The following is a 25,630-nucleotide window of genomic DNA, read 5'->3' on the forward strand; positions in this document are numbered from 1 at the left end:
CGTAAAAACAACACAGAGAAAATTACACTGGACTACAGACCTACCCAGGACTGCATAAAGTGCACAAAACAGTGCAGGCATTACAATAATAAACAAGACAATAGGCACAGAAGAGGGCGGTATGTTGGTGTCAGTCCAGACTCTGGGTATTGAGGAGTCTGATAGCTTGGGGGAAGAAACTGTTATATAATCTGGTCGTGACAGCCCAAATGCTTCAGTGCCTTTTCCCAGATTGCGGGAGGGAGAAGAGTTTGTATGGGGGTTGTGTGGGGTCCTTCATAATGCTGATTGCTTTGAGGATGCAGCATGTAGTGAAAATGTCCGTGATGGCGGGAAGAGACCCCGATGATCTTCTCAGCTGACCTGACTATCCGCTGCAGGGTCTTGCAATCCAAGATGGTGCAATTTCTGAACCAGGCAGTGATGCAGCTGCTGAGGATGCTCTCAAAACAACCCCTATAGAATGTGATGAGGATGGGGGGTGGGAGATGGACTTTCCTCAGCCTTTACAGAAAGTAGAGACGCTGCTGGGATTTCTTTGCTATGGAGGTGGTGTTGAGGGACCAGGTGAGTTTATTTGCCAGGTGAACGCCAAGAAATTTGATGCTCTTAACGATCGCTACCAAGGAGCCGTCGATGTTCAGTGGGGAGTGGTCGCTCTGTGTCCTCCTGAAGTCAACAACCATCTCCATTGTTTTGCTCACATTCAGAGACAAGTTGTTTTAGTGTTGCTTAATTGTCACTAAAATCATTACTGCTATAAATAATGTGCCTGTGATTTTATTGCCGGAAGTTGAAGGATCGCAAGTAGATGCAGAAGAATTTTCATAAACCGCAATCCTATTATCTGCCATCTCAGTTGACCACCAGACAGTGTACTCATTCTCAGCAAGACAGAGGAATTGATTGTGGCAGCACAAGTCAGGGAAAGGCACACAGGTCTACATTCAGGGGTTAACAGTGGAAAGGGTAGGCAGCTTCAAATTCCTGAATGACAGCATTTTTGAGGATTGATACTAGACAAATTACATTGAAACAGTCATGAAGAGCCACCAGCTAGGCTGTTTTAGAAGTCTGAGGAGATTTGGTAAGACACCAAAGACTCTTGCAAATTTCTACAGATGTACCGTGGAGAATATTTCTACTAGTTGTATCACAGCCTGATATGGAAACTCCAAAGCATAGGATTACTAGAGGAAGCAGATAGATGTAGACTCAACCAGTTCCATCACAAGCATAGCCCTCAGTACCATCGAGGACATCTTCACGAGGTGGTATCCAAGAAGTTGGAATCCTTCACTAAAGGTCTTCATCATCCAGAATATGCCCTCTTGCCATTACTATGATCAGGGAGGAGGTACAGGAGCCTGAAAACTCATGCTAAACATTTTGGGAACATTATCTTACTCTGTGCCATCAGATCTCTGAACAATTCATGGAATACTATCTCATTTTTCCTTTCTTCTGTACTATTCATTTTGTAATTTATAGTAATTTTCATTTGCACAGCACTGCTGCCTCAATACAACAAATTTCATGAATATGATTTCCATCTCTCCTGATTGGATGAGGACTAACCAATCAGGAGGGGCAGACTATGGAGATATAAATACCACTGGACTGGACATGCCCAGATATCATCCCTGAAGAAGATGGAAGAGTTTATCATCAATTATAATCAATATCTGTACCGGGCTGGAAGCCCAAGAAGAGTTTTTCAACAAATATCATGTCATATATGTCAATGATGACACATCTGATTATGATTCATAATTATGTACATCTTTGTCAGGCCCTCCCTCCACTCCAAGGAAAATAACTCCAGAGATTCCTCATATCTGAAGTGTTTCAGTCCATGCAAGATCCTGGTAATACTCCTCTACACCCACTGCAGTTCACTCAAGTCTTTCCTATAACTTGGCAACCCAAATAGCACAGAGTACTCTAGCTGTGAATCAACAAATGTTTGTAATGTCATACTAGAACTTCTATGCTCTTACGTTCTATGCCCTGGCTAATGAATATTCATATAATGAATATGGAATACAAATGCCAGCTTCACTATTTTGCCACCTTTGGGATCTAGGAACTTGTAAACCATGCTGATTATCTGTACTTCCTGGGTGTATGTCCTACTTCTATTACACCTTCCAAAGTGCATCACCTGAAAACACAGAACATAGAACAGAACCGCACAGGAACAGGCCTTTCAGCCCACAATGTTGTGCTGAATCAATTAAAACAGTAATCAAATGGCCAAGAAAACTAATCCCACGTACCTAAGCAATGGCCATACCCTTTCATTTCCGTTACGTTCATGTTCCTATCTAAACAACTCTTAAAAGTAGCTCAGCATTTAGCACCATCATTCCTACAATCTTGTTTAAAAAGCTACAGAACCTAAATCTCTGTACCTCCTTCTGCACTGTATGCTCACTTCCTAAACAGAAGACCACAATCTGTGCAGATTGGAAATAACATCTCCACCTCACTGGTAATCCACACTCACACACCACAAGAATATGTGCTGAGCCCACTGCTCTACTCTGTCTACACCCATGACTGTGTGGCTAAGCATAATTGAAATGGTGTCTATAAATTTGCTGATGATTCAACCATTATCAGAGTTTCAGATGATGATGAAAGGGCGTACAGGAACGAGATATACCAGTTCGTTTTGTGGTGTCGCAGCAATAATCTTGCACTTAATGCCAGCAAGACCAAAGAACTGATTGGGGAATTCAGCAAGGGTAAGATGAGGGAACACAAACTAATCCTCACAGAGGAATCAGAAATGGAGAGAGTTCCTGGGTGCCAATATCTTGGAGTACTTAACCTGGACACATCAGACTGGTGCTGCTACAAAGAAGGCAAGACAGGCTATATTTCAGGAGATTTCAGGAGTTTGAGCAGATTTTGTTTGTCAACTAAAACACTTGAAAACTTCTTCAAGTGCACCATGGAGAGCATTCCAACTGGCTGCATCACTGTCTGGTATGCAGGGGAACGGGGTGGGAGCCAGTGCACAAGATCAAAGTAAGTTGCAGAAAATGGTAAACTTAGTCAGCTCCATCATTGGCACCAGCCTCCACAGTATCCAAGAAATCTTCAAGGAGTGGTGCCTTAGGAAGGCAGCATCCATCATTAAGGATCCCCACCACCCCAGACATGCCCTTTTCTCATTGTTACTATCGGGAAGGAGGTACAGAAGCCTGACAGCACACACTCAGTGACTGAGGACTAGCTTCTTCCCCTCTGCCATCCAATTTCTAAATGGACATTAAACCCAAGACTGCTACCTCATTACTTTACTTTAATTCTATTTTTACACTACTTAAATAAATATTTAATAACTATTTAACATATACACTTACTGTAATTCACAGTTTTCCCTCTATTATTATGTATTGCATTGTACTGCTGCCACAAAGTTAACAAATTTCTCAACATATGCTGGTGATATTAAACTTGATTCTGATTCTGATTCATGAAAATAAGCTCTTGGTTTGGCAGTTATTTTAACTTTATTTAATTGACGTATGTATTTACTGTAATTCAGCTTTTTCTCTCTATATGTATTTATCATGGATTTCACGGTACTGTTGCTGTAAAGCTATCAAATTTCATGACATATGCCAGTGATATTGAACTTGATTCTAAAAGGTCCCAAAATACTTGCCTCTTCCACCACCCCAGGCAGTTCATTTCAGGCACCCACAACTCTGTATAAAAAACTTACCCCTCACATCTCCTTTGAACTTAACCCCTCTCACCTTAAATGCATGACTTCTGGTATAAAACATTTCAACACCAGGGAAAAGATGTTGTCTGCCTTTCATAATCTTATAAAACTCTATCAGATCTCACCTCAGCCTCTGCCACCTCCACGAAAACAACCCAGTTTGTCCACCTTCTGGTAATAACACATGTCCTCAAATTCAGGCAACTTTCTGGTAAACCTCTTCTGCATCCTCTCCAAAGCCTTAATACCCTTCCTATATTGAGGCAACCAGAACTATATGCTCTACTCCCGATGTGGCCTATAAAGCTGAGTTGTTGGGCCATGCTGGCTGTCCCTAATTATAAAGTTTTATAAAGCTGCAATATAACTTCCTGACTTTTAAACTCAATGCCTTGGGACTAATAAAGGCAAGCATGCCATATGCCTTCTTATCCACCCTATCAACCTGTGAATGTTCCACTTTCAGGGAACTATGAGCTTGGACCCAAAGACACCTCTGCTCATCAGTCTTTCTACATTTGACCTACTAAGGTGCAGTACTTCATACTTGGCTGGTTAAACTTCATCTGCAATTGATTTATATCTTGCGGTATACTTTGCTAGTCTTCTATGCTATCCACAGCACCACCACCATTCATATCATCTACAAACTTACTAACCCACCTATCTACATTTTCATCTAGGTCACTTATCTACATCATAAGCAGCAGAGGTCCCAGAGCAAATCCTTGAGGACACCATTAATCACGGACATCCAGTTACAATAAGTCCCGTTGACCACTGCCCCCTGTCTTCAATGAGCAAGCCAGTTCCGAATCCAAACAGCCAATTCACCATGGATTCCATGCATCCTAATCTTCTGAATGGGCCTCTCATGATGGACCTTGTGAAACATCTTACTAAAATCTATGTGGACATCATCCACAGCTCTACTTCCATCAACTATCCAAAATACTCAGTCAAGTTAGTAAGACACAACTTGACCCACACAGAGCCAAGCTAGCTCTCCCTAACCAAGCCATGGTTTTCTATATACCCATAAATCCTATTCTTATCAATTCTCTCCAGTAACTTCCTTGCCATTGATGTGAAACTTGCCAATCTATAGTTTCCAGGATCATTCCTAGTTCCTTGAATAATAGTACAACATTAGCTTCCTGCCAGTCTTTCTGGACCTCACTTGTGGCTAAACAGGACATGAAAGTATTGGTCAAAGCCTCATTGTTAATTGGTCGATCTCATTGTTAGGAAGTATTCTGGAGTTACTAGAATATAGCAGATATTCATTCAAGCAAGATCCAGTCTTCATTTATTTTTTTGTAAATTGTTAGCAGCAAATTGTAGTTAAAAGCACAGACAGCCTCACAAGCTAAAAGATATGGTTTGAAAAATGGAGGCCATGAGATTTTTGCATGTGCATCATCCAAATGTTAAGACAGTGGGGTTGTGCTAATTTGCCTGCAACAACCAGGCAACATAGGCTAAGTTATTTGCATCATTACAACATGAATTTAAGCTGGCAGCCCAGAGTGATGTTGTCACTTGGCATCCCAAACATCATCAAAGGTAGAGGCAATCAATAGTTTTAGTGCACTTGGTATATTGGTGTATTCAGAGACAGCCCTGGCAACATTCATTTTGGGTTTCTGCGATTACTGTCACAGGAAGCTTTTGGTCTATTAGTGTGAATTATTTTGTGACAAAGGTGTTTGAACACTCAGAGGCGTCTGTCACTATAGATATGTAATTCAAAGGAAATATTGTCAACCCAATATATTGAAGAGGCTGGTGTCATTGTAACTGTTATAATTGTATTGAATCACCTGCTGTTAACTTTGATCTTAAAGGTATAAAAGTGAGATGTACTTTTGGGTTTGTGAGATTCTACCATGAGAGCCTGCAGAAGTATGTCTGCTTATTGTAATGAGTAAAGACTTCTATATCACCAGGATGTAACCAGGAAGTTAGACAAGAGAGATCCAGTGGATGTAGTGTACCTCAATTTTCAGAAGGCATTTGATAAGGTCCCACATAGGAGATTGGTGGGTAATCTGAGTTCATGGCATTGGGGGAAGATATTGACATGGATAGAAAACTGGCAGATAGAAAGCAAAGGATAGCAGTGAATGGGTGTTTCTCAGAATGGCAGGTGGTGACTAGTTGGGTGCCACGGGGCTCAGTATTGGGACCACAGCTGTTTACGATTTACATCAACGATTTAGATGAAGGCATTGAGAATAACATCAGCAAGTTTGCTGATGATACTAAGCTGGGTGGCAGTGTGACATGTGATGAGGATGTTAGGAGAATTCAGGGTGACTTGGATAGGCTGGATGAGTGGGGAGATACTTGGCAGATGACGTTTAATGTGCATAAGTGTGAGGTTATCCACTTTGGGAGTAAGAACAGGAAGGCAGATTATTATCTGAATGGTGTAGAGTTAGGTAAGGGAGAAATACAAAGAAATCTCGGAGTCCTTGTTCATCAGTCACTGAAGGTGAATGAGCAAGTGCAGCAGACAGTGAAGAAGGCTAATGGAATGTTGGCCTTTATTACAAAGGGAATTGAGTACAAGAGCAAGGAAATCCTTTTGCATTTGTACAGGGCCCTGGTGAGACCACACCTGGAGTATTGTGTAGTTTTGGTCTCCAGGGTTAAGGAAGGACATCCTGGCTATAGAGGAAGTGCAGCGTAGATTCACAAGGTTAATTCCTGGGATGTCCGGACTGTCTTATGCAGAGAGGTTAGAGAGACTGGGCTTGTACACGCTGGAATTAAGGAGATTGAGAGGGGATCTGATATAAGATTATTAAGGAATTGGACAAGATAGAGGCAGGAAATATGTTCCAGATGCTGGGAGAGTCCAGTACCAGAGGGCATGGCTTGAGAATAAGGGGTAGGTCATTTAGGACAGAGTTAAGGAAAAACTTCTCCTACCAGAGAGTTGTGGGGGTCTGGAATGCACTGCCTCAGAAGGCAGTGGAGGCCAATTCTCTGGATGCTTTCAAGAAGGAGCTAGATAGGTATCTTATGGATAGGGGAATCAAGGGATATGGGGACAAGGCAGGAACTGGGTATTGATAGTAGATGATCAGCCATGATCTCAGAATGTCAGTGCAGGTTCGAAGGGCTGAATGGTCTACTTCTGCACCTATTGTCTATTGTCTATTGTCTGTTGTCTATCACTAGCCCCAGAGTCTCTCCCGTGACTTTGACCATCATCACAATGCTCATCTTTTGCCTCTCTCAATAGTGGAGTACGTTCCATCAAGCCACAGGGATTTATTCACCCTCATGCTCTTTAGGAGACCCTTTGTTTACCTCGAAATGCTCTAATATATTAATGAGCTCAGCACTGAACCTATTGAAATTGATTTCCATTTGCCATTTGTCTGCACAACTCACCAACTGTTCAGCATTGTTTTATTGCCCACAAATACCCTCCCCACTATCAACCACACTGTCAATTTTTTTGTCATCTGCACACTTACTAATCATACCTCCAACTTTCACATTTTTGTCATTAATGTGTATAAGAAATGGAAAGAGCCCCAATATAGATACCTATGGTATATCACTAGTCATAGGCTTCCAAATACAAAGGCAACCATCCTCCATCATCTTTTGTCTCCTATTTCTAAGCCAACCTTGGATCCAATTTACCAACTTGCTATGAACATTGTGGACCAGTCTCTCCCATGTGAATTTCAAAAGTAGCAGTGCCAATACTGACCCCTGAGGGACACCACTAGCCACTGGCAGCCAACTAGAAAAGGGCCCTTTTGTTCCCACTCATTGCCTCCTGCCTGTCAGCCATTCCTTTATCCATGTCAGTATCTTTCCTGTAACACCAGAGGATTTTATCTTAAGTAGCCTCATATGAGGCACCTTATCAAATGCCTTCTGAAAATCCAAGTAGATGACATCCACTGCCTCTCCTTTGTCCACCCTGTTTGTTACTTCCTTGAAGAATGCTAACAGAATTGTGAGGCAAGATTTTCCTGACAGAAACCATGCTGACTTCGACTTATTTTGTTATTAGTCTCCAAGTACCTTGAAACTTCATCCTTAATAATGGACTCCTGCACTTTCCCAGCCACTGAAGTTAGGCTAGCTGGCATATAATTTCCTCTCTTTTGTCTTCCTCCCTTCTTGAAGAGTGGAGTGATATCTGCAATTTTCTAGTCCCCTGGGACCATGCCAGAATCAAGTAATTCTTGAAAGATCATGACCAATGCATCTATTATCTCTTCAGCAACCTCTCTCAGGACTCTGGAATGTAGTCCATCTGGTCCAGGTGATCTTTCAGTTTGCTTAGTACCTCTTCCTTTGTTAGAGTAATGGCACTCACTCGTGTTCCCTGAAACTCACAGACCTCTGGTATACCGCTAGTGTCTTGTACAGTAAAGACTGAAGCAAAGCACTTCTTAAATTCATCTGCCATTTCTTTGTCTACATTACTAGCTTACCAGCATCATTTTCCAATGGTCCAATACCAACTCTCACCTCCCTTTTATTCTTTACATAACTGAAAAAACTTATAGTATCCTTCTTTATTATCAACAGCTAGTTTGCCCTCATATTTCATCTTTTCCCTTTTTATAGCTCTTTAGTTGCCTTTTGTTGAATTTTATAAACTTTTCAATCATCCAGTTTCCCTCTCACTTTTGCTATCTTAAATGCTCTTTCCTTGGTTTTTAAGCAGTCCTTAACTTCCCTTGTCAGCTACGGTTGTCTAGCCCTGCCATTTGAGAACTACCTCCATGGAGCATGTCTATCCTGTGCCTTGAAAACTACTCCCAGAAACCTCAGCCATCTCTGTTCTGCGATCATCCCAGCCAGTATCCTTGAATCCACTTAGGCAAGCTCCTCTCTCATGCCTCTGTAATTCCTAGGAATGTAGGAGTTTGAGGAGTGATCTGATGGAGTTGTATAAAATCATGAGGTATATAAATAGGATGAACACATGTAGTTTTCCCCCGCAAGGATATGGAACTAAAAAGAAGGAGACATAGGTTAACAGTGAGAGGTGAAGGATTTAGAAGGGCCCTGAAGGGCAAGTTCTTCATGCAGAGGTTAGTGTATATTTAGAATGAGCTTCCAAAGAAAGTAGTTGAGACAGGTGTAGCAACAGTATTTAGAAGATATGTGTGTACGATTATGACCGGAGGGGTTTAGAGGGACATGACCAAATGAGGGCAAACAGGACTAGCTTGGGGGGCATATGGATTTATTCTGTAACTCTATGGTGGGCTAACTTAGGCATTGTTGTATCTCTCCATATAGTATGTCATTTTGGTACTATTTTCTGAACATACTTATTTCAGAAATGGTTGTGGAAAGCTAAATTTTTCTCCTGACAACATGCCATGGCTGTAAATCTAAATTTAAAAACTGAGAATTGATTGATTTTTTAGACAAGGTTATTGGGGATTATGGGACCACAGTCAGTGTGATCTAAATGAAAACAAGTCTAAGGATCTCATTGATCTGCTATTTTTTCTATACTTGAGTATTAAAATTTTCCAAAAAATTATTTTGATCAGTTTGTAAATGTGCATTACTGTTTTCTCCCTAGAGGTTAGTCACCAGTGGAATGACTGCCCTTGATTTATGTCCTAAGCCATTCATTAGAGCAGGTCCTCTCCCTTTGGATCACTAAGATAAACTACCATCTACCGCAGGTCCTTGGCCAAGACTAGTTTTAACAGCAGTTCAGTGTTAGGCGAGGCACAGCACAATACAACTGCAGAAGTAAGCACATATTTGTTTGTATAAATCTTTACTCTTATCTTCTAACATAGCCTGACTGATGCAGGAAGAGTTATGATTCAGTCATCCTAGAACAAACTGCAAAGGCTTAATATATGGTGTAATTGGATAGGTTAACACCCTAGAAGTCAAGCACCAGAACTAATTTTCCACATAAAAGTAATGATTCCAAACCAATGCAAAAAAGTAATGCCAGGTTAAAGAAAAATAACTGTGGTAACCTGGTTATAATATACTGGAGCAGACAGCAGAATTTGACACATCATGAAGAAATATTCAATTGGGAATATTTATCCATGTATTTTCTAAAAAAATTCCTTTACAATTCAGAATTAGAATCAGAATTAGGTTTAGTATTACTGGCATATGTCATGAGACTTGTTTTGCAGCAGCTGTACATTACAATATATAATAAAAACTATAAATTGCAATAAGAAGAATATATTAAAAATAAATCAAATAATAGTGGAAAAAGAGACCAAAGAAGCAAATAGTGCTCACGGGTTAATTGTCGTTCAGAAATCTGATGGAGACTGGAAAGAAGTTGTTTCAGAAATGTTGAGTGTGCAACTTCAGGCTCCTGTATCTCCTCCCTGGTGGTAGCAATGAGAAGAGGGCATCTCCTGGGTGATGGGGGGTCCATAATGATGGATGCTGCCTTTTTGAGGTATCAACTTTTGGAGGTGTCCTCGATGTTGGGGAGTCTAGTGATGGAGCTGGCTGAGTTTACAACTTTATACAGCTTTTTCCAATCCTGTGCAATGACCCCTCCATAACCAGATGGTGATGCAACCAGTAATACATCTGTTGAAATTTGCTGGAGTCTTTGATAATATATCAAATTTTATCAAAATCCTAATGTAATTTCATCAATATGTTGTGTCAGGATAGACGTTCAGAAATTTTGATACCCAGGAACTTGAAAGTGCTCACCCTTTTCACTGCTGATCCCTCAATGAGGACTGGTGTGTAATCCATTGACTTCCCTTTCCTGAAATCCACATTCAATTCCTTGGTTTCACAGACTTTGCAAGGTTTACACAGACCTGCAATTGAAGATTTACAAAGCAGCTCTTCCCAGCAGTTTTCAAAGTTTGAACCATGAATAGGTGCACAAGAAGAAAAGAACGACTTCACATAGGTCCACAACTGAAGATTATAAAAGCAGTGCTTTGCCACAATTTTTGGAGTTTGAACTACAACCAATCAGTGAACAGGATTCATTAGCAATGGCAAATAAAACTAAGGCAGGTGCAAGTGTAGTAGCCATTGTTGGAATGGCTGTTGTGTCAGTAGGCCTGTGTTAGAATGGGGTACCTCTACCTCATTTGACTTAGGTTAGATCAAGCTTGGGTGAGATAAATATCTGGTAAGTTTCTTCATCTTCATTCCTCAGCTGTTGGTTCATAGTTAGCACAGTCAGAATAGCACCAGAGGCCATGTTGTGTTCTTTGTGTGAGATGTAGGAATTCTGAGAGACCTCCTGCCTCTGGGGTAACCATATCTGCACCAGGTACACTGAACTGCAGATCCTCAGAGAACCTGTTAAGGAATTGGAGCTGCAGCTTGATAACCTTCAGCTCATATAGGAAAATGAGAAAATGGTAGATAGGAGCTACAAGGAGGTAGTCACCCCAAGGTTGCAAGAGGCAGATAACTGGATGACTGTCAGAAGAAGGAAGGAAATGGGCAGCCAGTATAGAGTACCTTGAGCCCATTCCCCTCTATAATAAGTATACTGGTATGAATACTCTTGAGGGAGATGGCATGAAAGGAGGCAGTTATATTGACCAGGTCTCTTGCACTGAATTGTAGAGGACTGTAGTAGTGATAAGAGATTCCATGGTTAGAGGAATAAAGACAAGAATCTGTAGATGTGATAGAGACACCTGGATGGTATGTTGCCTCCCAGATGCCAGGGTCAGGGATGTCCTGGATTGGGACCAAGGCATTTTAAAGGGTGAGGGTAAGCAGTGAGAAGCCTTGGTACATATTGACACCAATGACATAGGTAGGACAGATGAGAAGGACCTGCAGAGAAATTTTAGGGAGCTAAGTAGAAAGCTGAAAAGCAGGATTGCCAGGGTAGTAATCTCTGGGTTGCTGCATTTGCCACGTGTCAATGAGGGTAAGAATAGCAGCATTTGGCAGATAAATGCATAGCTGAGGAACTGGTTCAGATTTCTGGATCATTGGGATCTCTTCTGGGGAAGGTATGACCTGCACAAAAGGGGCGGGTTACGCCTGAACCCAAGGCAGACCAATATCCTTGTGGTCAGGTTTGCTGAAGCATTTCGGGAGGGTTTAAACTAATGTGACAGGAGATGGGAACTGGAGTGATAGGGCTGAGGATGGGGTAGATGGTTTACAAACAAAGGCAGTGTGCAGCGAGACTACTAGCAAGGAGAGGCGGCTGATAGGGCAAAATCGCAGTCAAAAGGCTATGTTGCAATTTTAAAAGGGGTCAAAATCAAGAAGGGTGATGAATAGAGTAATGAAGGTGGTACATTTGAATGCATATGGTATACTTAATAAGATAGATGAACTTGTAACAGTAAGAGATTGGCAAGTATGAAGGTGTGGGCATCATTGAATCATAGCTGAAAGAAGATTATAGCTGGATGTTTAATATCTAAGGATACACGTTGTATTGAAAGGACAGGCAGGTAGACATGGGAGGGGTGGCTATTTTAATAAAAAATGAAATCAAGTCCTTCAAATGAGGTGATATTGGATCACAAGGTGTAGAATCGTTGTGGGAAGAGCTAAGGAACTGCAAGGGTAAAATGACACTAGTAGGAGCTATATACAATCCTCCAAACAGTAGCAAAGAAGTGGGCTACAAGTTACAAAAGAAGATTGAAAATGCATGTAAAAAGGACAATATTACAATAGTCATAGTAGATTTCAACATTGAAAGATCAAGATTCAAAGCAAATTTATTATCAAAGAATATGTAAATTATTTACCTTGAAATTTGTCTGCTTATAGGCAGCCACAAAGCAAGAAACCCGAATAAATCAATTCAAAAAAAGACCAAAAACCATTGTGCAGAGAAAGAAAGAAAAATAAACACACAAAGTCCAAACAGTAGAAACAAACCAAAAGCATTCCGAACCAGACTGACTCCCAGATCTGTGCCTGGAGCAGCCGGAGTACACCCAAGCCTTGGTCCCCAGTTCATCTCACCAGTGGGGCAAGAAAGCACAGCAGCCAGGTAAGTTCACAACCTCGGTGCAGCAGAGAAAAGAATGAGAATTTGTGGGGAAAACGAGCAAAATCAGTCTGGCCCTTCTCTCCATACCCAACACTTGGGCTTCTAGTATATCTGTGCCAATGTTTAAATTGTCTGAACTCCAGGTAGTGCCATTTTCCAGGTCCCAGGTTCAGGTGCCCCGATATGCTTGGGCCGCCCAGCTCAAAGCCATTCGCAATCTCACCAGATCAGCTCGGTACCTGGAACGATCCAACCTCACACCTGGGTTAGGTGAACAGGCATTGAAACTCTTCCACACCAACTCCTCTCCAAATCACTCACTCCATTTCTGACAGCGTTGCACACTCAGTCCGCTGCTCTGGCTCAAACACGTTACGTCTTGCAATGCCTCAGCATGGCACATCCCCCAAAGCAGCCTCACCTTCACCTGGCTCCTGAGGTGTTAGTTCGCCGCAACTTGCTTCAGAAAAGATGTAATAAGTAATGTTTTTAGTCAAGTCTCTTGCCTGTACCAGGAAGCCATCACACATCTTCAGTAGCGCCATCTTAAACCAGAAAGTGTGCAGGTAGATTAGGAAAATCAGGTTGGTGCTGGATCCCAAAAGGGAAAATATGTAGAAAATCTATAAGATAGTTTTTTAGAACAGCAAAGGAAGTCAAAGCCAATGTAAAAGCCAAAGACAAGGCGTACAACAGAGCAAAGATCAGTGGAAAGTTAGTTTTGGGAAGGTTTTAAAAACCAACAAAAGGTTACTACAAAACTCATAAAGAGGGAAAAGCCGGTCAATAATATTAAAGATGATATCAAAAGTTTCTTCAGATGCATAAAGAGTAAAAGAGGGGGTGAGAGTTGATATCAGATTTTGGAAGGGGTGGTAATAGGGGACAAGGAAATGGTGGATGAACTGAATAAGTATTTTGCATCAGTTTTCACTGTGGAAGACACCAGCAGTATGCTGGTATTTCAAGAGTTTCAGGGGGCAAAGTGACTGAAATTGTCATTACTAGGGAGAAGGTTCTTGAGAAATTGAAAGGTCTGAAGGTAAATAAATTATTTGGTCTACATCCCAGTTCTGAAAGAGGAGGCTGAAAAGCTTGTGGAAGCATTAGTAATGAGCTTTCAAGAATCATTAAACTCTGTCATGGTTCTAACGGACTGGAAAATTGCACACATCACTCCACTCTTCAAGAAAGAAGAGAGGAAATTATAGACCAGTTAGTCTGCCCTCATTGGTTGGGAAGATGTTGGAGTTGATTAGCGATGTGGTTTCAGGGTACACATGATAAAATAGGCCATAGTCAGCGTGGTTTCCTCAAGGGAAATCTTGTCTGACAGATCGGTTGGAATTCTTTGAAGAAATAACAAGCAGGATAGCCAAAATAGAATTGGTGAATGTTGTGTACTTGGATTTTCAGAAGGTCTTTGACAAGGTGCCACATATGAGAACAAGTTAAAAGCTCATGATGTTACAGGAAAGATACTAGCATGGATAGAGAATTGGCTGATTAGCAGGAGGCAAAGAGTGGGAATAAAAGGAACCTTTTCTGGCTGACTGCCAGTGACTATTGGTATTCCAGAGGCTCATTCTTCTCTCATTATATGTTAATGAATTGGATGATGGAACTGATGGCTTTGTCACCAATTTTGTGGATGATATGAAGATAGGTGGAGGGGCAGGTAGTGTTGATGAAGAATAGAGGCTGCAGAAAGAACTTAGACAGATTGGGGAATGGGCAAAGAAATGACAGATGGAATACGGTGTCAGGAAGTGTATGGCCATGCACTTTGGTAGAAGAAGTAAAAATGTAGACTATTATCTAAATGGGGAGAAAATTCAAAAATCTGAGGTGGAAAGGGACTTAGGATTTCCCATGCAGGATTCCGTAAAGGTTCATTTGCAGGTTGAATCAGTGATGAGGAAGGCAAATGCAATGTTTGCCTCCATTTCAAGAGGACTAGAATATAAAAGAAAGGATGTAATGTTGAGGCTTTATAAGGCAAAGCTGAGGCCTCACTTGGAGTGTTGTGAGCAGTTTTGGGCCCCTTATCCAAGAAAGGGTGCTCTGTCTTTGGAAAGGGTTCAGAGGAGGTTCATGAAAATTATTCTGGGATTGAAAGGCTTACCATATAAAGAGCATTTTTAATGGCTCTGGGCCTGTACTCACTGGAATTCAGATAGGCCTTGATAGAGTGGATGAGGGGAGGATGTATCCTAGAGAGTCTAGGACCAGAGGGCACGGCCTCAGAATAGAGGGACATCCATTTAGAACAGAGAAGAGGAATTCTTTAGCCAAAGAGTGGAGAATCTGTGGAATTTATTACTACAAGCAGGTATGGACGCTAAATCATTGGGTATATTTCAGGCAGAATTTGACAGATTTTTGATTGGTCAGTGCATGAAGGGTTACAGGGAGAAGACAGGAGATGGGCTGAGGGGGAAATAGATCAGACTTGATGAAATGGCAGAGCAGACTTAATGGGCCAAATTGTCTAATTCTGTTCCAATATCCTATGGTCTTATGGTTAGTTGATCTATCTTGCTCCTGCATGCCTTCTTTTCACCATCTGAAATCCTGCCAACAATGCTTGTGCCATCAGCAAATTTATAGATGATGTTTGAGACATGCCCAGTCATGCAGTTGTGGGTGTGGAGAGTGTAGGGCTGTTGATTAAGCACACATCATTGAGGTGTGCCACTGCTGATTGTCAGCAAAGAGGAAATGTTGCGTCCAAACTGCACTAACTAGTGAGGATGTCAAGGATCCAGATGCAGGAAGTGGTACAGATGTCCAAGTTTTAGAGCTTGTGGATTAAACTGAGGGTATGGTTATTTTGAATGCTGAGCTGTAATCAATAAACAGCAGCCTGACATAGCTACTGCTGTTGTCCAGGTGATTCAAGGTGATTCATTCCACCTTCATGTTCTTGTTTGTTTCCAGGCCCAACTAATGAATAGCTTTCAAGTTTGCTTCTTGTATAAGTCCAGGTACTATTGGGCTATGAATCAAAGCAATTACATTTTAAATACTTTAGGTAAGTTAATGGTGAATCAAATTCCAGAGTCAATGACTATGACACATAAAAACAATACATTAAGTGAATTTGTGCAGCAAATATCTTTAGTATGTTGCAGGTTCTTTCATTTTCTAACACTGCAATTGCAGCCGATTATCTCAACATCAAGGTTAATGCCTTCTTGATTAATGTGTTCTTTTCTCAACACATGGTCAAAATCTAGATGGAACGATAACCAATATACTGAAATAGAAACAAAACACTCAACTTCTTGCTGTACCATTATCATGTTTTCCCAGTTATTAATAAATCTGGACTGTTAGGTTGTATGACTGCTACAATATTACCAATTGAAAATAATGATAATTTTCTTAAAATGAAGATGTAAATGCAACAAAAAATACTAAAGTATGTTGTTCATAGTTAAATGGTTATGTTTATCCTGATGCATTTGGAGACATAAAATAGAATAATAATTTCATTCTTTGGGGATTTATCAAAGCAGATTAAATTTCAAAAAGAAATTTCAAACCTTGTGAAATGATTTTGTTAAAGTATACTGATTTCTATGTACTGTATTTGTTAGCACCTTCCTAAATCAAGTAAATAATATTCAACCCTTCCCAAAAAAGAGCTGTGAACTCTGCCACTTTTTATAAGTCTTTTTACCTTTACAATGCCTTCAGCTTTGTCTTCATCAAAAGTAAATTATTGGTATTTACCCTCAATTTGAGATTGTCACTGTCCAGTTAAATGAAAGTGCACTTAGTTCATTTGAGCTTCTTGTTATTCCCCATGAGTCACTGGGGAATCAACTCAATCAGTCAAAGGAGAGAAGTACTCAGCCTCTAATGTTTTCTTTGCTGTAGGAAGCTGCTGCTGCTTGGAGTAATGTTTGCATTTGCAGATATTTTCAGCATGAGAGTAATCTTAATAGTTGTGGATAGGGAGGCTGCTTATAAATAATAAACTACTAGCAGTGAATTAGCATTGCTTCTAATCTACTTTTAAAGATAATAACTACAATTAGGTGTGTGGAATACCTATGAGTTAAGAGACTTGGAGAGTCTTAAAATAGACTTCACTTTAAGAGTGAAGAACAATTCCATTTGAAATTAGAGAATGAATTGGATGAATGGCAGGGATTGTAGGCCATTACCTCCTACAATGCGAAACTTACCCTCATGATTGGCGGTGTTGCTTCACTCCCAGGTGAGCTCAATGCTTTTTATGCATGCTTTGAAAGGGAGAATTAAACTACACCTGTACAAATCCCTGCAAGATCGGGTGACTCTGTAATCTCTGTCTCAGGAGCTGACATCAGAACACCTTTCAGGAGCATGAACCCTTGCAAGGAGTCAGTACCTGGTAGGGCTCCGAAAACCTGTACCAACCAACTGGTGGGAGTGTTCTCACTGCTGCAGATAGAGGTTCCCATCTGCTTTAAAAGGGTGACAGTCGTACCAGTGGCCAAGAGGAGCAGGGTGAGCTGCCTGAATGACTATCACCCAGTGCCACTCACATCCACTGTGATCAGGTGCTTTGAGAGGCTGGATGTGGTTAGAATCACCTCCTGCCTAAGCAGGGACCTGAACCCACTGCAATTTGCCTATTGCCACAATTGGTCTATAGTAGATGCAATCTCACATGCTCTCCTCTTGGTCTTGGATCACCTGGTCAGTAGTAATACCTGTTTATTGACTACAGCTCAGCATTCAACACAATCAATGTTGGTAATGTGCATTACACCTTGGCCCTGGAGGAACACTGTTTTGTTTGGCTACATTCGTGTCTGGTTGGATTGTACTTGGACCATTTGAACCTGAACTTGAGGCCTACAGGAATGAGAAGTTAGCTGGTTGAATGGTGTCACAACATAAACCTTTCACTCAATGTTGGTAAGACCAAAGAACTGACTGTGAACTTCAGGAAGGAGAAGTCAAGGGGGAGACACACCAGACCTCCTCAAGGGATCAGCATTTGAAACGGTGAGCAGTTTCAAGTTCCTGGGTGTCAACAACTCAGAAGATCTATTTTGAGGCCAACATATTGATGCAATTACAAAGAAGGCCTGAGAGTGGTTGTAATTCATAAGAAGTTTGAGGGGTCTTGGTTTGTCACCAAAGACACTTGCAAATTTCTACAGATGTACTGTGGAGAGCATTCCAACTGGTTGCATCACCGTCTGGTGTGGAGGGGCCATTGCACAGGATCAGAAAAATCTGCTGAAAGTTAAACTCTGCCAGCTCCATCATGGGCACAGAGGTCCCCACATCCAGGACATCTTCCAAAGGTGATCAATGCTCCAGGAACACCTTTTTCCCTCTCTCATTAGAGTTATGAATGAATCCATGACCACTATTTCACTATTCTCTTCCCTCTTTTTTCACTACATATTTAATTATATATCTATAGTTCTATACTGCCTATTGGAATTTACATTTTATTATTATTACGTATTGCAATATACTGGTGCCACACAACAATACATTTCACGTGGTATGCTAGTGATATTAAAACTGATTCTGATTCTGAACATGCACATGATCTCACAACCAGGCAGATTGCTGTGAGGGGCACCTCATTTAATCTCATTACCCTTGGTCTGAAGAAAACTCTCCCAGTCAAAGGGCCAAAGGTGTACATATTGTTAGCATAGCTCAAAGCTAGCATGTGATTTTGGCTTTGGGAACTTGAAGTATTGAAAAGTATTCAAATTATCATCCTAGTTTGCTGCCAAAGCTCTGGCGTAAACAATGACTACTTGAGCAGCATTCACAGGGTTCCTGAACTCTCTGTAACCACATCCCAACAGACTAAGGCCGAATTGTTAAGAGAGAAAAATATTAAGCTTTCCATTGGTATGTATTCTCAGTTCAAAGGCTGAACTATCAGAACCAAAAATCGGGTATTGACTGTAAAAATTGGAAATGAATGATACAGTAAACACCTGGAATATGATAAAAGCATTAGAAAGGAGATAGAAATGAATAGTTTCTATGCTGTGAAAGCTTTGTACATTCTGTCATGCTATATAATGTGATTAGTGTTTTGTGAAGACTCTTCTCCTCTGGATAAATGGTTTTTCCATGCCCTGTGGTATCAGCAGGTCCTGTCAAGTTCTCTTTTGAAGGCCCCATTTAGTTCAAGGGTCATTAACTTAATATAAGGCAAGCTTTCATTTTCATTTTCTTTTGAATGTTGCCAAGGCATATCTTAATCCCTGCAAGTGCCTTGCTCAAATATCACTGAAGTCAAACAGTCACTGACAAAGCAAACAGAGTTACTTTCTGCATGGGGTGAATTCGGGCAACGTCAGAACGGTTACATTTTCAAAGTTAGGCTGTTTGGCCCGTTGAGACTATAACTGTTCTATTAAACGCAGCCAACTTGCCTGCCTCCCTGCCCTCTAGCATAGCCCTGTGTGTTCGTTCCTTTCAGACACTTTTACAGCTCCCTTCTGATCAGTGCGACTGAGACTGCAGAGAATGCAGATGGTGGATTCTGGAGCAGCAAATAATGTGCTGGAGGAACATGGCTAGTCGAGCAGCATCTGTAGGGAGGAAATAAATTGTTAAGGATTCTGGTTGTAACCCTGCATCAGACTGAGAGAGAAGGGATGAGATGCCAGTAAGACAGGAGTAGTGGTGTGGTTAGAAAGGATTTTGAGGCCATTAGGATGGGTGAAAAGTGACAGCAGGTAGTGCTAAGTGGGGGAGGTGAGCAGGGGTGGAGTTAAAACTCTATGGCAGGAGAATGATAGAGGTAGACAAAGAGAGAGGGAATAAACAGATAGAGTGAGGGAGGGGAGTGTTAAGATGGACTACGTTTGTTGCAGGGAGATCAGCACAACTGAATATTAGAGTAGAAGAGAGAGGTGAACTACTGACAACTGAGGCTGTCTGCTGGTACATTACAGCACCTAGCATTAGCTCTGCCAAGTATCTTCATTTATCACACATTCAATCCTTTTCCAACCTTCTTTATTCTGTTTCTCCTTGTTCATGGGTTCTTTACCTACCTGTTAATATCACTAATGGTTTAAAATTATTCTGTCAGATTGCCATGTAACATTGGTGTTCTATGAAGAACAAACCTCAGCATCTCCATTCTATCCGGATGACTAAATTCCCTTAGGCTTGGAATGATTGTAGTAAATCTTCTCTGTATTTTTCTGAACCTATATATACCCTCTAAAATGCAGTTCCTGGAACTAAACAAGGCTTTACATAGCAAAACTGACAGAGGAACTCAGCATGTCAGAAAGTATTTGTACACAAAAATACAACTGCAGATGCTGTGGATCAAAGAATACGTACACAGCGCTGGAAGAACTCAGCAGGTCAGGCAGCGTCCGTGAGAAAAGAGTAGCCAACGTTTCGGGCCGAGACCCTTCATCAGGAATGGGGGGAAAGAGAGGACCGAAGCCCAGTAATAGAGATAGGGGAGGGGGTAGGGCCTAGAGCAGGGGTCGGCAACATTTACCACTGAAAGAGCCAATATGGACCCATTTCCCACAGAAAAGAAAACACTGGGAGCCACAAAACCCGTTTGACATTTAAAATGAAATAACACTGCGTACAACGGTTTTTTTTGCCTTTATGCTATGTATAAACAAACTATAATGTGTTGCATTTATGAAATTGATGAACTCCTGCAGAGAAAACGAAATTACATTTCTGCATGCAACAAAAACATTTTGAACTCCAAAAAAAAGACGTTGGGCTGAAGGTTACTCCATAGGTAGCCTACCTTGGATCGAAGAATTAAAAGAAAGCGCGCACTGGCTGGTGTCAGGCATTGGCAGTGGTGATGTATATTAATAGCGATAAAAAACACGTTGTAGCGGTGTTTAGCGCTACACGCAGCGCAAAAATAAAGACACTGCAGTCAAAGGTAACTTTATTCAAACTAAACAGTCTTGATTTAAAGCCTCCCTCAACCCGTCCCCATGGGCGCGGGTGCTCCAAAAGACACGTACTCACAACCCCCCGTAGGCTATCTCCCTTAACCGGAACGGTGGCTAATTGTGAGCCGGTTTGGATGTGCCAGGAAAAGCGGTCTCCACAACGTTTTTAGATTGTACAAGATCACCATAATCTTCAAATTTCGAATTACATTTCGAAAACTAACAAACTACGGGGAGCCGCAGCACAGAGATCAAAGAGCCGCGGGTTGCCGACCCTTGGCCTAGAGGCACCAGGTGGAAAACCAATCAGAGGAAAGATAAAGGGGGGAGGAGAAGGAGATAAGCATGAAAGAACTGTAGAGATAAAGAAGCAGAAAGTTGAAAGGGGAGAGAGGCAGAGAGGGACCTGGGATAGGGGAAGGGGGAGGGAATTACTGGAAATTGGAGAATTCAATGTTCATACCACCAGGCTGGAGGCTACCCAGATGGTAGATGAGGTGTTGCTCCTCCAACCTGAGTTTTTGTGGAGGCAGAGGGATGGTCAGTATTTCTGGATAACACCCTGCATTAGAGTAAGTTTCGTGTACTGTATGTCCTTCTGCAATTCTTTGATGCAGCCATTTATAAAAACCAGGAACTTTATGCTTTTTGTTTTGAACCATTCTCTCAGCCTGCCCTCCTTTCCAAAATAAAAAAGCATTGTACCTCTTTACAGAAATGTTCCTATTACTTTATAATGCAATTATGATATTTTGCATTTCTCAGCAATAATTTCATCTGCCACCTTTCTGCCCACTCCACCAGCTTGTTTCATCTCCTTAAAATCTGTTATTGCCCTTCACACAGTTCACCACATCTCCAAATGTCATAGGCTCTTTTGGAAATTCTGCTCTGTACACTTATTTCTGAATCTTTGAAATAAATGTTTCTCATACTCCCTTTTGGAAACTCAATTATACATTTATTTTTAAAAGAAGGTCATCAAACTACCTCAACAGTTAAGTTCATATTTAAACAAGAGCATCTTGCACTGATTTATACATTTTATTTTGATTAACCATTACTTCAAACCACAGATAAAAAATCTACTGAAATGAGTTTCTGCAATAAATGATATTTATTTGAAGTTATCTGATATTTCAGGCTGGAAGTCAAATAAATTAAATTGATTCACTTAGAATAAGTAACAGGAAAAGATCATTTGGCCTAGCTGGTCTTTGTCACTGTTTATACTCCATCACCCTACCATCTGACATCATTTTCACGGCCATTGAAACATTCCTGTTGATCTCTCTAGCATTAATTATGCTGCTGAGATGGAGATCAAATTAATTTGTGTTTTATCTGGCTAGTTATTGAACTTTCATCAGTACAATCTCATTTCATTTGAACATCATTTTATTCCCCACTCTCAGAGTTAGGTGAATTGCAGTTTTCAACAGGAATAAATAATACTTGGGAAATATTTCAGAACTACTTTTATTATTCTTGATTTAATAATTCAATGATTTGGAAAAACTTATTATGGACTGTAAAGTGGTTGCTACTTTCAAGGTAACTGTTTAATGAACAGAAAGCATATTTGCAGAAAAAATGTAGAGTTCAGACAATTATGACAGCATATTCTTCTCTGAGAGCAGTTGTAAAACAAGCTTCAATTTGTATGTATTATTTGCTTATATTTTAAATCAAAGTTTTAAATATTTCAGCTATCTGTGTTAGTGATAGCACAATTTAAAGAACTAAACTTGTTTCACACTAGATTTAAAGGCAGACCTTAGGAGGTTAATGGCAGTTAACAGCGACTCCTTTGCTTGCATCTTCGGAAACAGCTCGATTTCTATCTTTAATGTCTCTATTTTTCCCTTTCAGGATTCTTTTGAAGACTCTGACCTGGAGTTACACACTATCCTTGGTTCTTTGCGGGGATGGGACCCGCTGTCAGGGTCTCACAACTGGCTGTTATTCGGTACACCAAGGGCTTCAGAGGACCAAGTTTTTGAAGCTCTGGAGACGGTGGGGGAGGGGGGGGGTATTGGAGGCCGGTGTCCGAGCAGAAGACTCATGTGTTATGGAAGATCTAAGGCTGTGTGCCCAGAGACCTGAGATCTTTGGACACAGAGCTCAGAAAAAGTGATGCAACAGTCTTCTAACATCATATCCAGCAAGTTGTTTGTCCTGACGAAGGGTCTCGGCCCAAAAAGTCAACAGTGCTTCTCCTTATAGATGCTGCCTGGCCTGCTGCATTCCACCAGCATTTTGTGTGTGGAGTTGTTTGTTATGTCTCCTCTTTCACTGTGAAATGAAGACATCTCTTTCTCCTTTATTTAGGAGAGAGTGAGCCTGTGGTATGTTGAATGCCGGGTGAACAATGTTCACTTTGGAGTACCGCATGCCTGTGTCTTTGCTGTTGCTTTGCTCACGCTTGAGTGCTCGGTAGAGGGGGCCCAGGCTTTTTTTGCCGGTGGGGGAAGGGGCGATTGCTACTTGCTGCCGCTTACGCGCAGGAGGGAGGGGAGCTGGGGGGGGGGACTTTGTGGTTCTAACATTTAACTGTCATTCATTTTTTGGGGGCACTCCTCTGTTTTCGTGAATGGTTGTGAAGAAAAAGCATTTCAGGATGTGAATTGGTTATATTTCTCTGACATTAAAGGCACTTTTGAAACCTTTGGGATAAAGCCATAATTGATTTGAAATTGCACTCAAACTTGCTAAGTTTATATATATCTGCTTTTCACAATGATTTTAAATGCAGGCAGCTGGAAGTCATTAATATTTACCCAACTTTTAAATCTCAGCACTAATATGAAAAACCTTTTCTTTGCTTTATTGATTATTCTGAAGGTCCATAACACAGACAAATAGAACACACAGATGACTTTAAGGAATTTAATTGCACCAATTGTGTTGCCATCATGGTATTTTTTCAGTTTCTCAGAGCATTCACATACAATACTCACAAATATATCTCTATAGGTCTTGGTGTCTAATTTTCACTATCACTGGAAACTTTGCTTGCCTAATAAAAGGCCAAACATTAATAGCATAAAGACAAGGTGTGACTAACAGGAGAACAGCTAAAACCTTTGTAGCATAATAAGAACAAAGAAATAGGAGCAGGAGTAGGCCAACTAGTCCATCAAGCCTGCTCTGCCATTCAATAAGATCACGGGTGATCTGGCCATGGACTCGTATCCACCTACCTGCCTTTTCCCCATAATCCTTAATTCCCTATTATACAAGTAGTTGATGGGATTGTTCTGTAAACTAGCATTGACCTAGTGGGCTGAATAGCTTCCTCTTAGATTGTAAGAAAATATGAAATAATGGAAACATTCTCAGAATCTTAACTAATAGATGATGTGCAAAACTCTCCCATCAGAAATCCTGGGGACATGGCTTACAGGTAATATTCAAAACTCTTCTGTCACATTCCCTGGGTATTTCTTGTCCCAGCAGTATAGTCGCCCCACCAGATAACATACGAGAAGTCAGAGGGAATAACCCTGAGTATTTTTACGCCTGTGCCCCAACTCTGAGGGGCTGAAGGGTACAAAGTAGCCCCCTCCTTTTTGAAAATCGCAAGATCGCTATTAATTCAGGTCAGGAGACCCAGGAAATGAGAGAAAGACACACAGAATCCACAAGGGGTTTGGAATGTCCTGGCCCCTCAGTGATACAAAGCCATGGGAAACGGCCATTGTCTCTTGGAGACGGAATTGTGTATTGAGCACTGTGCTATTCATCGAAGCCCTCAAGGAATGAGCAATGTGGGCTGGTTGGAGGATGGCATCATTCCAACCTGATTGACATCTGAGACCCTGTGAGTCAGGATAAAAGAAGGTCTGAGGAACAACCCCTTCAGACGCACCAGGAGAAACCCTAGAAATCCCGTGACAGCGTTTAATAGCGACAGCTGGTGGAGGGCCCACGTGTGTCCTTTCCTGTTGCCCGGGATTGAGGCCTTACCACAGAAGACGGTTTAGCTAAAGAAGAGATCACCATTGACGACATTTCGAAGGATCGACATCATAAAAAGGAAAACAGGCAAGTTCTAAAAACATCGTCTCTCTCTCCAACCAAAAGCTGCAGCCTGAATGAACTTGAGCGACTTTTATATTTCCATTGGGCAATACATTATCCCCTAGACAACGATAGAGCTATTTCTTATAGATTATTATTATACCCGCGCTTTTAGATTTAGTATTGACGACATATATTATCTGTATGTTTGTATTGATATTATTTTTGTGTATTTTTATCAATAAATACTGTTAAAAATAGTACCATCAGACTTCAACAGACCTCTCTATCTTTGCTGTTAAGTGACCCAGTTATGGAGTACGTAACAACTTGGGGGCTCGTCTGGGATTTGACACCAAACTGGGGGGCCAGTGAATCGGGCTTGTAAGTCCAAACTTGGATCTGGTTACACGGGTAGCCAGATGGGAAACCAGCAAAGATGGACATGGATGAATTTACAGAAAACCCAACTCTGGAGGCGCTAGAGGCGGCCACCAAATCGGACTTGATAAATATGGCGAAGGGACCTCGCAGGTGTGAGGTTGTCAATGAAAAAGCGGGAGGTGTGAAGGGCCATAACTCAGTATTATATTGGGAAAAATGTGTTTGCAGCTGAGGTATTGGAAAATATCCCTGAAAGGGTACCAGCTAGTGGGACGGCTCAGTTAGAGTTGGAGAAATTAAGGTTGGAACATGCAATTAAGTTAAAGCAGCTAAGAAGGAGAAAGAAAGAGGTGAAACGGGAGCATGAGCTCCAGCTAAAGGAGTTAGAGGTGAAAAAAGAGCAGGACAGAGCTGAGAAGCAAAGAGAGCATGAAATTCAGGTAAAACAGCTGGAAGCAGCTGAAAAAGAGAAACAGAGGCAACATGACTTGGATATGGAGAAGTTAAGGCAAGAGCGAAGAGCTCAAGGGTCAGACCAAGAGGAGTGGTTTAATGTTAGTCGGGAGT

General features: G+C 41.2%; 1 protein-coding gene across 1 annotated transcript; it reads left to right on the forward strand.

Moving 5' to 3' along the window:
- Window positions 1–4,577: 4,577 nt before the first annotated feature.
- Window positions 4,578–23,136, forward strand: LOC132400481 (uncharacterized). The gene is made up of 3 exons (XM_059981469.1): window positions 4,578–4,705; window positions 12,510–12,731; window positions 22,529–23,136. The coding sequence occupies exons 1-3, from the start codon at window positions 4,578–4,580 to the stop codon at window positions 22,791–22,793; spliced, it is 615 nt and encodes a 204-aa protein (XP_059837452.1). The 3' UTR covers window positions 22,794–23,136.
- Window positions 23,137–25,630: the final 2,494 nt, after the last annotated feature.

Source organism: Hypanus sabinus, chromosome 10 (assembly GCF_030144855.1).
Source record: "Hypanus sabinus isolate sHypSab1 chromosome 10, sHypSab1.hap1, whole genome shotgun sequence".
NCBI classification, from domain to species: Eukaryota; Metazoa; Chordata; class Chondrichthyes; order Myliobatiformes; family Dasyatidae; genus Hypanus; species Hypanus sabinus.

Excerpts from the sequence above, each read along its gene's own strand:
- LOC132400481 (XM_059981469.1), top strand. The coding sequence starts at position 4,578 with ATGGATTCCATGCATCCTAATCTTCTGAATGGGCCTCTCATGATGGAC. Across the intron at positions 4,706-12,509 it reads TATCCAAAATACTCAGTCAA|CCACAAAGCAAGAAACCCGA; the intron begins GTTAGTAAGACA and ends GCTTATAGGCAG. Across the intron at positions 12,732-22,528 it reads CAAGAAAGCACAGCAGCCAG|GATTCTTTTGAAGACTCTGA; the intron begins GTAAGTTCACAA and ends TTTCCCTTTCAG.